We start from the raw sequence: 16,467 nt of genomic DNA on the forward strand, positions 1-16,467 counted from the left end.
CTCTGGTGGGAGGGAAAAGGGTTGGCGGGCCCCAGGGAGCAGAATGCCAAGGCAGGGCTGGCAGAAGAGAGGAGTCAGGGCAGGAGCAGGCTGGCAGAGGGGGTGGGTCTCAGCACAGGGGTGGGTCTCAGCACAGAGGTGGGTCCAGTGCAGAGGTTGGTCCAGCACAAAAGTGGGTCCAGGACAGAGGTGGGTCCCAGCACGAAAGTGGGTCCAGCACAGAGGTGGGTCCCAGCATGAAAGTGGGTCCAGCACAGAGGTGGGTGTGAGTTGTCAGGAGATGTCAGGCAACATGCCAGAGGCCAGCTGGCCCCAAGATGATGGCTTCAGGCTGAGAGGGCCAGCATGTCACAGAGACCTTGTCAGCCCACATAAAGAGGAGGTGGAGCCAAGGAGGGGGATATGACTAGACACTGGGTGACACAGACAGCTCACTTGTCCATTCAGAGAAACTTCCAGCGAGGGATATTTAAGAGGCGCAGCACCAGGAGAGAGCAGCTCTCGCTCTGAGACAGTGGAACCAGCCTGGGACTGGAGTGTGAGGCCCGGTTCTACCCCCAGACCTCCTCCAGGTTTGCTGAGTCCTCTGGAGACCTCGGGGCCCTTGGGGGTTCTGTCTGTGCGGTGGGAAGTGTGGATGACAGGGTTCCCGGTGGGGGGGGGCTACTCTGACTCTTGCTGACCTTCCCTTGCAACAGGAGTTTGACCTCGCTCGGTGATCCTGTCGCGTGGGTGACAGGGGAGGGTTAGTTCTTGGGACCTGGGGGGTCTGGGCTGAGCAGGCAGGGCTGCCCAAGGTTTGGAGGGATGGCCTGGGCTGGTACTTGCTCTGGGCCTTGAGATGGGGGCAGGGGTTCTGCTCTTCCTGTGGGATTTCACCGAAGCCCAGACCCTGCAGATACCAGTCGCCTGGGCTGTGCCTGAGGAAGCAGGTCATGATCGGCACCAGGTGGGTGTGGCTGTGGTGTGAGGGCCACGGGGGTACAGTCCCAAGTGCAGAAGCAGAAGGACTCTGCCTGCAGGCCGCCCTCGCTTAGGTCTCAAGGATGCGTGGCTGGCAGCAGTTCCAGTGGCTGCTCTAGGGAGCCCAGGTGCCAGTCCCAGCTCTGCCACCAACCATTGGGTGGCCTCAGAAAGTCCCTTCCTCTCTCTGGGTCTCTCGTCCTTGTGTGTAGAATGGAGACTTTGGACCTAGATCATCTCATAGGTCCTGGCTCTGAGCCCTACAATCTGAAGATCCTGGACTTGACATGTATCATTTCTGCGCCTCAGTTTTCTCATCTATGAACAGGAGCACCTGTGTGGAGGAGCCTGAAAAAGGAATCCAACCCTCTGCTCTGTGTGCACGGCCTGAACATCTTGCTTGGTCCCCTTCCCCATCTCTGAAGCAGGCTGGGCAGGGCCAGTAGCCCATTTTGCAGATGGGAACGTTCACCAGCGCTCCATGGAGCTCTGTGTGGCTCAGTGGGAGGCTTACTGGCCTGGGAATTCTGGCTTCAGGGCCAGCGGGGAGCGAGGCGGAGGGAAGAGGCTGGGTCCTCAGAGCAAGCCCTTTCCAGGATGTCGGAACAGTGCCTGGCCGAGGGCTTAGGTGGAGTGCTCGGGATGAGCGCCCCTGTTGGGACCTCAAAGGAGAGTGGAGAAAGCCCTGGAAGCATGTGGCCAAAGGATCTCATCCTCCTGGAGCCTGGGGAGACTGCCTGGCAGGTGGTTCTGAAGAAGATCAGGGAGCTCTCCGATGGGGTAGGAGGGATGTGTCGGGAGGGGCAGCGGGGGAGAGGGTGAGTCTCCGACCCTACTCTGGTGGGCAAAAAATAAGACTTTCTGTTTTGTGGTTTTATGTCAGTTTCCTGCGTCTTATTCCTAGGCTCCGTTGTACTGGGGATGATGATACAATTCTGTCCCCTTCTAGCTCCCTCCCCACCCCATCACTAGGAGTTTTACCCACTGCCAAGCCAGTAGGTTGAGGGTTAAATCCAACTTCTTGTGGCCCTTTTGTCCCCCCCCACTTTTATTTTATTTTATTTTTTGTCTTTTCTAGGGCTGTACCTGTGGCATATGGAGGTTCCCAGGCTAGGAGTCTAATCAGAGCTATAGCTGCCACCTACGCCACAGCCACAGCCACAGCAATGTGGGATCTGAGCCGCATCTGCAACCTACACCACAGCTTACAGCAACGCCGGATCCTTAACCCACTGAGCGAGGCCAGGGATCGAACCCGCAAGCTCATGGTTCCTAGTCGGATGTGTTAACCACTGAGCCAGATCGGGAACTCCTGTCCCCTTGCTTTAAGAGCTAGAAGGTCTGGCATCAGATCCTGTACTTGCCGTGTGACCTTGAGCCAGTGATGTCCTTTTTCTGAGTCTTTGTTTCCCCACCTTTGAGATGGCAACAGTGATGGTTTTTACCCCATAGAGTTGCTTTGAGGATTAGATGAGACAAGCCACTCCCCAGCCTGCCCTCCCTCTTTCCCTGTCCTGGCAGGATGTCCAAGACCCCTTCATGGTGGCCAACCTGGACGTGCTGCCCAGACGCCACCAGCTCTTCCACCAGGCCCTGCCGAGGGTCTCACCCTTCTATGCTGTGAAGTGCAACAACAACCCCTGGGTGCTGCGTGTCCTGGCCGCCCTGGGCACCGGCTTCGACTGTGCCAGTCAGGTGAGCCTGGGCTCAGCTGGTTGCCTCGTTTACAGACCCGACCCTTCCTGGGGAACAAAAGCCAGTGGCCAGGATCCCGGAGTTGGGCCTGCAATGCCAAGAACAGTGGCTGATACGTGTGATCCTCACTTGTTTTGGAAGGAATACATGAATGAACTATGAGTGGTTCACCTTCCTCTGGTCCAGGTGACTAAGGCAGACAGGCTAAGGGAATGAGGGAAAGCATAAGCTTGAAGCCACAGTCCCCTGTCCCAGCATAGCCATTTCACCTGAGTTTCTGTTTTCTCATCTTTAAAATGGGGACAGGAGTTCCCGTTGCGGCGCAGTGGAAACGAATCTGACTAGTATCCATGAAGACATGGGTTCGATTCCTGGCCTCGCTCAGTGGGTTAAAGATCCAGCATGGCCGTGAGCTGTGGTGTAGGTCGCAGACTCGGCTCAGATCTTGCATTACTGTGGCTGTCGACCCCTAGGCTGGGAACTTCCATATGCTGCAGGTGCAGCCCTAAAAAACAAAAGTAAAATAAAATAAGAACAACTATACTTTCCTTAGAATAGTCTAGAAGCCTAAAGAGCGTGATTTGTGCTCGGTACTCTGCACAGTAGGGGTTCGGTCAAGGGCAGCCCCTTTCGCTCATACCCAGGGTTCCTGCCCCCAGAGAGTAAAGAGGCAGTGGGGCAGCCCCTTACTCTGGCTGTCACCCATGCCAGGGGGAGCTGGAGCAGGTGCTGGGTCTGGGCGTGCCCCCCTCACGCATCATCTACGCCAACCCCTGCAAACCTGTCTCGCACATCCTGTACGCCGCCCACCACGGGGTGCAGCTCTTGACCTTTGACAGCGAGGAGGAGCTAATCAAGGTGGCTCAGCACTACCCGGGGGCCAGGTGAGACCAGCAGTGGGGTGTGGACAGGCGGAGCAGACACAGCAAGTCTGGGGCTCCGGAGATGGGGTTGAGCTGCAGGAACCAGGTGGAGGTGGTCCCATGCAGTGACTGGCACCAGCCCCCAGGAGCAAAGAACAAGGATTTGGGTCAGTGGCCCGATGCCTTCCCTGCTGCACACTGGTGCCCATGTCTGCATGGACCCTGGGCAGAGCCTTGCATTAGGGGGTCTGGCATTAGGCGACCTCATGGCAAAAGCTCTCCCCCTGGAGTTGGGGAGACCAGGGCTCCCATTTCAGATTCATTTGTCACATGCTGTGTGGTCTTGGGAAAGTTATTTAAATAGCTGATCCTGTGGCATGGAGGCATGTGGAAGGTATATTTATAATTGTGTCCTTTTCCTGTTTTTCTTGCCTGGGCAAAAGTCTTCAATTAGTGGGCATTCATTCCTTGGGACACTGTGGCTGGTCAGTCTGGAGGAACTAGGCAGGGGTGGGTGGGAAGATGGAGGGGAATTGGGGATGGGGTTGAACACATCCAGGCCTCTGGGATCATGTGCCTAAGAAACCCTCGGTTCCCTCATGCCCTTGTCCCAGGCTGGTCCTCCGGCTGTGGACCCAGGACAGCGAAAGCATCTTCTCTCTGAGCACCAAGTTTGGGGCCAGGCTGGAGCTATGTGAACATCTGCTCAAGTCCGCCAGAGACCTGGGGGTGGCGGTGGTTGGAACCAGGTAAGTGCGCTGGCTTTCCCTACCTGGTTTCCACGGCCTGTCTCCAGCCTTCAACTCACTGAGTGCCCTTCACTCAGTACTGGTGCCTCTGGACCTCAAGATGCACATCTGTCCTCAGTGAGAAGCTGAGTGCTATTTGGGACTAGGGTGGGGCAAAGGAGGCACTAGCCTTGGGAGCAAAATTTAAGGGGATGCCAAAAAACTTAGAACTCATAGATGAATAACATTTTAATACCATATTTGAATTTTTTTTTTTTTTTACAGTTGTGTCTGTGGCATATGGAAGTTTCCAGCTAGGTGTAGAATCAGGGCTGCAGCTGCCAGCCTACACCACAGCCACAGCAACGCAGGATTTTAACCCAATGAGCCAGGCCAGGGATCAAACCCTCAACCTCATGGATACTATGTCAGCTTCTTAACCCATCAAGTCACAATGGGAACTCCTGAAAAAATTCAGAAGTAATGCAAAAAAATTCATGAGGAGGAAAACATCAAAATTTGAACTAAAGACGGGATGGGGGGTTTCTGATTTTTCCTTGTTCTTCAGTGTTCCAATCACTGTTACCAATCTTATCTTTATTTACATTCATAATATTTCATTCATTATGGGTGTTTTTGAATAAATTTTGCTCTTTACAGCTATGGCATTAAATGTTATTTATCTTGATTACTTAGTATTACGGTGCCCCCAGGACTTTTGCACTGGCTATACCCCACCTGGCCCTAATAGGTTCCTCTGCCCGCCCTGCTCGTAGGTGTGGGGATTTGGGATTCTGAGCACATACCTTCCAGGGGGGAAGAGGAGGGGAGCCCCTGCAATGGGGCCCTTGGAGGGGGCAGCTAAGAGAGGTGACCACCACTCAAGTTCACCATGAGTGCCACGACTCAAGGGTGACCATACATCGATGTTTCTGACTGTGCCTCTCTTCCTACTGACCCTTGTGTTTTCATGTGTGCTTCTCTGCATGTCACTTGACATGTGTTCAGCTTCCACGTTGGCTCCAGCTGCCAGACACCCAACAGTTTCAAGCAGGCCATTGCCGACTGCCGGTGTTTGTTTGAGATGGGCCTCAGGATCGGGCATGACATGAATTTCCTGGACATCGGAGGGGGCTTCCCTGGAGAGGAGGGCCTCGACCCTAAGTTTGAAGAAGTAAGGGGAGGATGAGAGGGAGCTGGTGCCTCAGCCTGGGATTAGGGGACAGAGTCTGTGTGTTTGTGCACTGGGAGCTTGTGTAACAGTGAGTCGTACGTGTGTATGTAGCTGGATTTGTCTTTTTGAGAGCTCTTTGTCTGACAATATTTACACGGTCTATGAGCATATATGAGAAGACGTGTGTATCTGGCTCCGTGTCTTTCTTTAGACACATTAGTTGCTGTCTCCAGTTAAGCTATAGTCAGGTAGGAGTTTGCTGTCCCTGAGACTGGGAACATTTCATCTTTGCTGACTGTGTATTAACTTATTTTTATTTTTATTTATTTATTTAGTCTTTTCTTGGGCTGCTCCCATGGCATATGGAGGTTCCCAGGCTAGGGGTCTAATCGGAGCTACAGCTGCTGGCTTACACCACGGCCACAGCAACTCATCTGCAATCTACACCACTGCTTAAGGCAACGCTGGATCCTTAACCCACTAAGTGAGGCCAGGGATCAAACCTGAAACCTCATGTTTTCTAGTCAGATTCATTAACCACTGAGCCATGACGTCTTTGCTGACTGTGTGTTAATTTAAATGGGTCCAGATTCAGACAACTCAGGGTGCTATAGCCTATACACTTGCTGTTTCCCTTGAATGAGTTACTTCCCCTCTCTGGGCCACAGTTTCTTCTTTCTTCCTTTTTTCCTTCCTTTCCTATCCTTCCTTCCTTCCTTTCTTCCTTTCTTTTTTTTTTTTTTTGTCTCTCTAAGTCTGCACCCATGGCATATGAAGTTCCCAGGCTAGAGGTCCAATCAGAGCTGCAGCTGCCGACCTGCACCACAGCCACAGCAATGTGGGATCTGAGCACATCTGCGACCTACACCACAGCTCACCGCAACACTGGATCCTTAACCCAATGAGTGAGGTCAGGCTTCGAATCCATGTCCTCATGGATACTAGTTGGATTCGTTACCACTGAGCCACAACAGGAACTCCCTGGGCCACAGTCTCTACCTGTTTCCTCCCTAGCAAAATGGAGATGATAACACGTCCCCACAGTGCAGTCCAGGGAATGGAGACAATGCAGGTAAAGCCCCTGCATAGGGCCTGGCCACATTAGGGGCTGTGTCTGTCCTTGCAGATGGCAGGAGTGATCAACGCCACCCTGGCCCAGGACTTCCCCGAGGGCAGTGGTGTCGAAATCATCGCGGAGCCTGGTCGCTTCTACGCAGCGCCTGTCTGCACGATCGCTGTCAACATCATTGCCAAGAAGGCTGTGGTGCAGCCCGGTGGGTGGGCAGGCCAATGTCTAAGTGTCCCCTGGCCTTTGGGGGGCGGAGGAGGGTGGGCAGAGGGTCCGGGCTCCACCCTGGAGTGCCTAATTAGCAGGAAAGAAGCTTCAAAGGGGTATAGGAATGAACCTGTTAGTATCACTTTTTTTTTTTTTTTTTTGCTTTTTAGGGCCACACCCACGGCATACGGAGGTTCCCAGGCTAGGGGTCGAATTGGAGCTGTAGCTGCTGGCCTACACGACAGCCCCAGCAACGCCAGATCCGAACCGTGTCTGCAACCTACACCTCAGCTCATGGTAATGCCAGATCCTTAACCCACCTATCGAGGCCAGGGACTGAACCCACAACTTCGTGGTTCCTAGTCGGATTTGTTAACCACTGAGCCACAACAGGAACTCCTAGTATCACTAGTTTGTTGTTCTCAACTAGACTGAGAGGTGAGAACCAAGACAGAGGGTCTTCATTCTTCTTAAGTAGCTAATGGATTTCTATTTCGTTTATGGAGGGGAAGTCACAGAAAACAGCCCATGAGGTTCATGGACACCATTGTGCTAGTGTGCAACTTAAACTTGCCCAGTAAGCGTTTTCTAGCAGGTATAAATTCTTACACCCCAAAGTATAATGAGTAAATACAAATTCTTACAACAAATCAGAAGGCTATAATGTTATCATGGCTTGAAGGTTAAGGGTGACACCTACAGGGTCAACCTTTGACAATAGAGGTCAACCACCGCAGAAGAGGTTTTTTGGTTGGTGGTGGTGGTTTTTTTTTTTTTTTTCTTTTCGGCTGCACCTGTAGCATGTGGTAGTTCCCGGGCCAGGGATCATATCCAAGCTGTAGCTGTGACCTATGCCACAGCTGTGGCAACGCCAGATCCTTAACCCACTGTGCCACAGCAGGAACTCCTAGAAGAGTTTATGATTGTTATTTTTGTGGCAGGGGTAGGCTGGGTTTGCTCCTCTCACAAAGCGAGCTAATCAGAAACTACATTTCATGACGAGATAGAGAGTGTGAAGAGATCTCCCTCGCTGGCTTAGTCCTCTTTATTCTCTGTGGCTTTCTGATAACTGATATCTAAATATTTATAACTTCCTTTATTCTCCTCCCTTATCCTTTTTTTTTTTTTTTTGTCTTTTTAGGGCTGCACCTGTGGCATATGGAGGTTCCTGGGCTAGGGGTCTAATCAGAGCCAAAGCTGCCAGCCTACGCCAGAGCCATAGCAATGCCAGATCCGAGCTGTGTCTGTGACCTACACCACAGCTCACAGCAATGCTAGATCCTTAACCCACTGAGCGAGGCCAGGGATTGAACCCACCACCTCATGGTTCCTAGTTGGATTCGTTTCCACTGTGCAAAGACGGGAACTCCCTCCCTTGTCCTTTTGTTAAATGATTGGCCCACAGCTTTGTAATCCCGAAGGCACTTGTGTCAGCTGATTGCGTTTCTTCGCAAAATGTCCCATGAAGGAACATGGCGAGAGGAAGCAGAAGGTTTCAAGCCATCCTCTAACTGTAGCATTGAGGGGACTTATTATTTTTATTCGCACAATAACAAGAGCTGCCGATTATTACGTATCTACTATGTGTGAAATACATATTTTATCTCCTTTCTGCTCCACAGCCCTGTGAGGTAGTTTGAGGTCATTCCCATTTTGCAGAGAGAGAGAGACACTGAGGCTCAGACAGAGAAAGTGACTTGTCGGAGGCAGCGCACCTAGTTGATAGGGCAGCTGGACCTGAGTCTGACGCAAAGGCTGGTGCCCTTGGCTTTGCAGAACTTGCCAAGCAGAGCTGAGCTCTTGACCTCGGGGATGTCTTGACTCCCTCTCATGACTTAGGGCCAATTCGGGGCTGTGGCAGCAGGAGACGGGATCAGTGCTAGACGCTGGGAAGAGGGGAGGGGATGGTGGGAAGTAGACCCAGAGGGAGAACATCAATATTCAGGAAGATCTGGGCATCTAAATGCCCAAATGCGACACGGTGCCCCCGGTGTTAACAGCAATCAGTGCAAAGTCCCAAGTTTAGATGTTCTAAGGACAAAGGGAGCATGGCTGTGAAGACACTGGCTGGGCAGTAGATCCCATCCAAAGGATCTGGGGGTCATAGGTGATCACCAGCTCAAACCACACCAGGAGTAGGATGGAGCTGGGGAGAAAGCTGCCTTGCACTTACTTCAGCAACATCCACAGAGGTAGAGTGTTTCAACGGAGGGGGGTGACAACTGTGCTGCATCCTTTGCTTGTCAGAGTCGGGTACTGTTTTTCAGTGTACCTGGGGTTTGTTTGGTCAGGTTGTGTAAGACCAGGAAATAACTGTCACGAAGGACAAATTTTTGCTCACAATTCCTAGAAACCAGAGGCCTGGCCCTGTGGGCAGGGCAGTGAGAGGAAGGGCCATGCCTGTCAGGACACAGAAGCATCAAGGGGAAAGCCTGGTGATAGCCTCTGTTGTGGTTTTACTGGGAAGGAATGGATGAGGTGCGGTGAGGCAGGGTGAGCTGGAAAGGCAGGTTTGGCTTTGGCCAGTTTGAGTAATTTTGGTGGGTGGGTGGCGGGTGTAAAGACTGCCCTGGGGTCCTTAGGGGTTTTGGCTCGAGCTAGGGGAACTCCATCCAAGAGGCTGTTTGTGGCATGGGCGCTAGATTGCTTGGCCTGCACAAGAAAGGCACATGTGTAAGGCAGTTGTTTGCTACCTCTAGGAAATAACCAGCCCAGGGAAGAGCAGTCTCTCCAGGATCAGCAGGGCCCCCGGTGCCAGAGCATCAAGGATACAGAAAATGGAGTTCCCGGAGTTCCCATCATGGTACAGCAGAAACAAATCTGACTGGGAACCATGAGGTTGCGGGTTCGATCCCTGGCCTCGCTCAGTGGGTTGAGGCTCTGGCGTTGCCATGAGCTGTGGTGTAGGTTGCAGACGCAGCTCGGATCCCGCGTTGCTGAGGCTGTGGCGTAGGCTGGCAGTTGTAGCTCCAATTCGACCCCTAGCCTGGGAACCTCCACATGCTTCAGGTGCAGCCCTAAAAAGCATAAAAAGAAAATAAAATGGAGTTCCCATCGTGGCTCAACTGGTTAAGAACCCTACAGAGTGTCTGTGAGGATGCAGATTTGATCCATGGCCTTGCTTGTTGGGTTAAGGGTCTGGTGTTTGCCATGAGCTGTTGTGTAGGTTGAAGATGTGGCTTGGATCCCACGTTGCTGTGGCTGTGGCATAGGCAGGCAGCAGAAGCTCTGGCTTGACCCCTAGCCTGGGAGATTCCATATGCTGCAGGTGTGGCCCTAAAAAAAGAAAAAAAAAAAAGAATACATAACATAAGAAAATGTGGTTTAGAGGGTACCCCTTTGAGGAAGAAAACTGGCAAATCAGCCCATCTGTAGGAAAAAGCATGACGGAATCGTGTCACGAAAAAACTATTGCTCCCAGTTTTGGCTCATGTAGCAGGTGCTCGGGGAAGCTGGTCTAAGGTGAGGGCAGAGAACCTGAGCCCTGGGTCCTGGGGACAAATCCCAGCCCTGCCACAACCTCCTGTGTGACTTCTGATGAAAGTCCATTTTCTCAACTGTACTCAGAGTGTAGTTAAAAGGATTAAGTAGTTTAATACATGTAGAGAGCTTAGAACGATGCCTGGGCTTATATCTCATGGTATGTTAGTTATATTATCATTATAATTATTATTAGGAGGAGGAGGAACATTCTTATGGGGGAAGCAGAGAGGAACATTCTTATGGGAGACAGTCCCCAGTTGTGCATGGCTTCAGGCACGACGTCTGGAGCAGAAAACGGGTTATCCAGTGCTGGGCAGAGGGTCAGGCCTCCCCCAGGGGTGCTGGGCTCGGATGTTGAGGATCGGCGTTGAGACCCGGCTGAGCTCACCTCTGCCTGCTCACAGGAGGCCACCGAAAGCTGCTATACTATCTCAACGATGGCTACTACGGCGACTTCCGTGTCTTCCTCCGGGATCCTGAACCCAAGATACCCATTGTGGTGAAGGTTCGGAGAGCTTTGTGGGGTCCTGGTGCCTCCTGGACCTGACCTGAGACTACTGGGTCCAGCCCCCTGCCCCAAGAGGCCAGGTTCCTGCTTGCGAGGGGGAGAGGTGGAGGAGCTCAGGTTATCAGTGCTCTGGCAGATGGCCACAGCATGTGCATGTACTGGGATGTGCATGTGTGCCCGTGTGTACTGGCATACGCTCTTCTGTGTGTGTGTTTCTCTGCATGGACCTGTCCATGTGCACCTGTGCAGGAAGGCGGACGTCTGATCCATGAGTCTGTAGGGGTGTGTGTGTGCATCTGTTTGGCTGTGTGTGTTCCCATGTACACCCCCTCTATATCACTGCATTTTTGGATCCAGAATCCTTGAATCTTTTTTTTTTTTTTTTTTTTTTTGCTTTTTTGGGCTGCACCTGCGGCATATGGAGGTTCCCGGGCTAGGGGTCAAATCAGAGCTACAGCTGTTGCCCTACACCACAGCCACAGCAATGCCAGATCCAAGCTGCATCTGCGACCTACACTGCAGCTCACGGCAACGCCAGACCTTTAACCTACTGATCGAGGCCAGGGATTGAACCCGCAACCTCATGGTTTCTAGTCGGATTCGTTTCTACTGTGTCACAGTGGGAACTCCAGAGTCTTTGAATCTTGGCTCAACTTTTTTTTTTTTTTTTTTAAGGGCCATACTCTAAAATGGAAGTTCCCGGCCTAAGGGTCTAATCAGAGCCATAGCCACCAGCCTACGCCACAGCCAGAGCAATGCCAGACGTGCGCTGCCTCTGTGACCTAGCAGCAACACCAGATCCTTAACCCACTGAGCACGGCCAGGGATTGAACCCACATCCTCATGGATACTAGTCAGGTTCTTAAGCCCCTGAGCCACAATAGGAACTCCTAAGAGTCCTTGAATCTTGGAGATGCAGGAAACTTAGGAGGTAGAGATTCTCAAACTTTGTTTCACCTTCGAATCATCTAGGAAGTTTTAAAACACCCCTATGCCCAGACCATGGTCCAGACCATTGATAAAGAATTTCTCATGGGTTGGGACTCTTGCACAGTCCTTTGTTAAAACTCCTTAGGCAAGAGTTCCCGCTGTGGCTCAATAGGATCGGAGGCATCTCTGTAGCACTAGGACACGTGTTCCATCCCCTGCCCAGCATAGTGGGTTAAAGGATCCAGTGTTGCCATAGCTGTGGCTGGGATCCTGGTCTGGGAACTCCATATGACTGGGGGTGGCCAAAAAAGAAAACAAAAACAAAACCAACGAAAATTCCTCAGGCGTTTCCACTGTGTAACCAAGTTTGAGGCTCAGTATTTTGAGCAATTATTGAATAAAACCTTCCCACTTTATAGTTGAGAAAACTGAGGTCCCATCTGCATCTGCACCTGTGACTTGGCAGGAATATGTCTCTAGAACACAAGCTCCATGAGGGCAGGGTTGAGAAGTGTCTAAGACATAGGGACCACCCAGGAACTGGTCAGTGTGGGTGAATGACAGAGGGCATACCCTGCCAGCTGGGTGGAGGGATGGGCAGGGGAGGGCTCTTCCTTCTCTGACCCCCCCATCCCCCGCCCCCGGCCATGTCCCTGCAGGAGCTCGGCCCGGAGCCACCGCTCTTCTCCTGCATCCTCTTCGGCCCTACGTGTGATGCCTTTGACAAGCTCTTCTTGGAGGAGCTGCAGCTGCCGGAGCTGAACGTGGGTGACTGGCTGGTCTTCCCCACCATGGGCGCTTACACGAATGTCATGACCTCCACTTTCAATGGCTTCCCTCCCGCCTCCATCTGCTGCACCGTGGGACCTGAGCTCAGGTGTGCGGAGGAGGAAAGGGGCTGGGCAGTGGGGGGCTCTCACCAGGACCTGAACTTGGCAAGGGGAGCTGATGGCTGAGTTTTGGGTGGCTGATGGTTGCATCACAGGTGCAGATGCAGATGGGACCTCAGTTTTCTCAACTATAAAGTGGGAAGATTTTATTCAATAATCGCTCAAAATACTGGGCCTCAAACTTGACTGCACAGTGGAGACGCCTGAGGAATTTTTGTTGGTTTTGTTTTTGTTGGTATCTTTTGTGGATACCCCGAGGCATACAGACTTCCCAGACCAGGATCCAAGCCACAGCTGTGGCAACCCTGGATCCTTTAACCCAGGCCCAGGAAATACCCTACTCCCCACACTGGCCCCAGCAAAGCCCACAGTGTCAGGCAGACCTTGGACCCTGGCCTCTGCCTAGGGAGTTGACCCTGTTACAAGCTCTCCCCAGGAAAGTCCAAGGTGGCCCACCTGGGCGGCTCTGACAGCCCTGACACTTAGATGCCTCTGCGGGCAGACAGGCGGCCCTGCAGCCCCACTGACCCTTGGTCCCATGGCCAAGGCTCCCCATCCCCACCCCTGCTCTGCACTGATCATTTTGGCTGCTCTCCTCGTTCCTTTCTCAGATGTCCCTTCCCCACTGGCTCCAGGCTCCCTCACAGCCTCAGGATCCCTTCTGGGCCCAACCTAGGGTCTCCCTCCTGGGGAGTGGGGGGCGGCTCTAGAGCACGCGTTTACGGGCGCATCCCTCCACAGGAGCCTGCTGGAGTCCGCACTGCAGACTGGGACATGGCCGGAATGGAGGCGCTTCTGACATCTCGGTGCGCCCACGGGGGGATGTTTTGGGGGGGTACTGGTGGGGAGGACCAGCATGTACTGGGGAGCACCAGCATGTACTGGGGAGGACCAGCATGTACTGGAAGGGAGGACCAACATGTACTGGGGGAGCACCAGCATGTACTGGGGGAGCACCAGCATGTACTGGGGAGGACCAGCATGTACTGGGGGAGGACGAGCAGATACTCGGGGAGCACCAGCATGTACTGGGGGGAGGACCAGCATGTACTGGGGGAGGACCAGCATGTACTGGAAGGGAGGACCAACATGTACTGGGGGAGCACCAGCATGTACTGGAAGGGAGGACCAGCAAATACTGGGGGGAGGACCAGCATGTACTGGAAGGGAGGACCAGCAAGTACTGTGGGGGGGGACCAGCATGTACTGGGGGGAGGACCAGCATGTACTTGGGGTTGGGAGGGGACCAGCATGGAGGACATAGGTTCAGATGCCTCTGAAATGATGAGGCAACCTCTAGGACTCGACTGTTTCTCTCTAAGTGGGCCTGAAGCCTAGGTTAGCTCTTCTGGGCAGCAGACCCCCCCCTCCCTACTCCCTACCCCCAGACCCCAGGGTGGGGCTGAGTAAGGAACCTGTGCTTGTCACAAAAGTGCCCCTGGAGGCCATGCCCTGGAATGTGAGGCAACTGGCCTTGACCAGAACCTCAAGATGCTTTGGTCCCTGCTTTCATCCAGTTAGTGGCTGCTGCATTGTTCCAGAAAGGTTTACGTGAACCATGAGCACCCACTCTGGTGCAGAGAGCCCTGGCGTTGGAGTCAGACAGGGCTGGAAGGAATCCAGGCTTCACCACATACTGGCAGTGTGATCAGAGCCACCATTTCCCCATCTGTGAAATGAGGATTTTAGCATCCCCCTTGCAGGGGTGTTGAGAGGATTAAGTCAGACATGCAGATTCTTGTTCAAGGTCAGTTCATGTACCACCTGCCTCTGGTTGGCCCTGATTCTGGGCCTGGCCCACTCAAAGGCCACTCCTGCCCCCCTGTCTGGGCATCCTCAGGGAGCATGCACAGCATCTGGCCCTATAGCTTTTGTCTTTTTCTAGGCCCACACCCACGGCATATGGAAGTTCCCATGCCAGGGGCCAAATCATAGCTGTAGCCACCAGCCTACACCACAGCCACAGCAACATGGGATCCGAGACATGGCTGCGACCTACACCATGGCTCACGACAATGCTGGATCCTTAACGCACTGAGTGAGGCCAGGGATCGAACCTGTGTCTCATGAATACTAGTTTGGTTCGTTACAGCTGTGCCACCACAGGAACTCCTGGCCACATAGTTAATGGGCTATTTGTGTGCCTCAGAGCTGGCTTTGGCTTTAAGAAGAGCCCAGGTTGGGAGGGTGGATGGACAAGGTATGGATCCAGCCAGTGCTGAAACAGGGCAAAAGTTATTGCTGTCCCCAGGGTGCACTAAAACCTTAACAACAATACTTGAAGAGTTCTGAGCTCAAAAAGAGAACGTCGTCTTCCAGGGAAGGATGTTGACAAGGGCGGGAACAGGGACACAACGGGAGGACCAGTCACATTCCCACAGGGAGAGAAGGGGGAGTGGGCCCCAGGGGCTAAAGCCACCCACCTTGTGTATCCCTTTTAAGCTTCACCTGAAAAAAACAAGACATTCTTTGATCCCCAGCCTCTGCAAAGGGTCCGCCTTGTCTGCCAGAAGCAGCCTTCCCAATCTTGCGTCTGCCTCCCCATCTCGGTCGAGATCAGAGGACTCTGCCAGTATCCTTGGGCTAGAGAAATTTCTTCCCTGGACACCTGAGGAGAAGGGAAGGGCATCTGCAGCTCTCAGATCATGTGTTACTTACTTTTCTCCTCCTATAGCCTGAAAACATCCACGCTTACCTCCCCAGAGGTGTCTGGAATTACGAATATGAGTGGGTTTAGGGGAAAAATAAAATTATATTCAGATGTAAGAGATGTTGGTATGTTTTGTCTTTTGCCCTCTGGATGTGGTCCTATATACTTGTGGATAATCTTCCATGCATCCATGCATCCATCCATGTATTCATTCACCCACTGATGCATCCACATATTCATTCATCCACTCATCCATCCATCCACTCATCCATTCATCCATCGATCCATCAATCGATCGATCAATCGATCCATCCATCCATCCATCCATGCCTGGCACTGTTCCGGGCACAGGTGACACGTGATAAACAAGATCGGCAGGAATTCACACTCATAGAGCTTACCTTCCAGTTGGAAAAAGAGTATAAACAGACACACAAATCAATGATAAAATGAAGTGGAAGCAAGACGTGCTGTGAAGAAAAATAAAACAAGCAAGGGGAAAAGTGAGTGACAGAGGACAACGCTGTATTAGGGAGGGCGCCTGGGGAGATCTCTCTGAGGATGTAGCAGGTGAGCAGAGACTTGAAGGGAGCAGGTAGTCAGCTGGGTCAAAGAGTCCAGGCATTGGAAACAGCAAGTCCAAGGCCAGGGTCTGGAGAGTGTTCCTCAAAGGCAGGGGGAGAGCCCTGTGTGCGGGAGCAGGGTATGTGAGAGGAGGTATTGGGAGAGGAAGCAGGAGGAGAGTTGGGGGCTGCTCTTGTCCAGTTAGGGGGTGGGTGAGGTCCTGGTGGGTTTGAGCAGGTGAGGGCTGTGAGGGATGCAGGGAGCCCTTGAGGGGTTCCTGTCAGTCTTGGGAAAGGATCGTGGTCACTGGTCACGATGGTCACGGTGCAGGTGGTGAGAGCTGCCAGGGTCAGCACAGGCTGCAGAGGTCAAGTTGAGAGAATTTTCTGAGGTTAAGAGGCAAAGAGAAGGAGTCAAGGAAATTCCAGGGCTTTGGGCTGGAGCTGCTGCTACACAAATGGAGATGCTGGGAGGAGGAGCAGGTTAGGAGGGATTAGAATGGAGAGTTCCACTTTGGACAAGTCAGGTTTGAGAAGCCTATTCAACCTTCAAGTGAGGTCAGATCCAAGCACTGAATTTTAGGGCAGTGCTTGGGATGGCAGATACGAGCATGGATCGTGTGTGGTCCACGCTGGTTGGACTTTCCTGGGGCCACCCAGCCCATCCAGGAACTGAGCGTCCATAGAGACACACATCATGAGAGCTGAGGGAAGAAACATCCCTAGAAGGAGGGAGCCCTCAGC

The 16,467-nt window shown here is 52.7% G+C and overlaps 1 protein-coding gene across 1 annotated transcript; it reads left to right on the forward strand.

Moving 5' to 3' along the window:
• On the forward strand, positions 403-15,264 carry LOC100520618 (ornithine decarboxylase-like). The gene is made up of 11 exons (XM_021095771.1): positions 403-572; positions 1,560-1,743; positions 2,485-2,658; positions 3,370-3,542; positions 4,136-4,270; positions 5,258-5,423; positions 6,550-6,697; positions 10,587-10,687; positions 12,280-12,497; positions 13,252-13,316; positions 14,991-15,264. The coding sequence occupies exons 2-10, from the start codon at positions 1,561-1,563 to the stop codon at positions 13,307-13,309; spliced, it is 1,356 nt and encodes a 451-aa protein (XP_020951430.1). The 5' UTR covers positions 403-572; position 1,560; the 3' UTR covers positions 13,310-13,316; positions 14,991-15,264.

Source organism: Sus scrofa, chromosome 6 (genome assembly GCF_000003025.6).
Source record: "Sus scrofa isolate TJ Tabasco breed Duroc chromosome 6, Sscrofa11.1, whole genome shotgun sequence".
In the NCBI taxonomy this organism is placed as follows: domain Eukaryota; kingdom Metazoa; phylum Chordata; class Mammalia; order Artiodactyla; family Suidae; genus Sus; species Sus scrofa.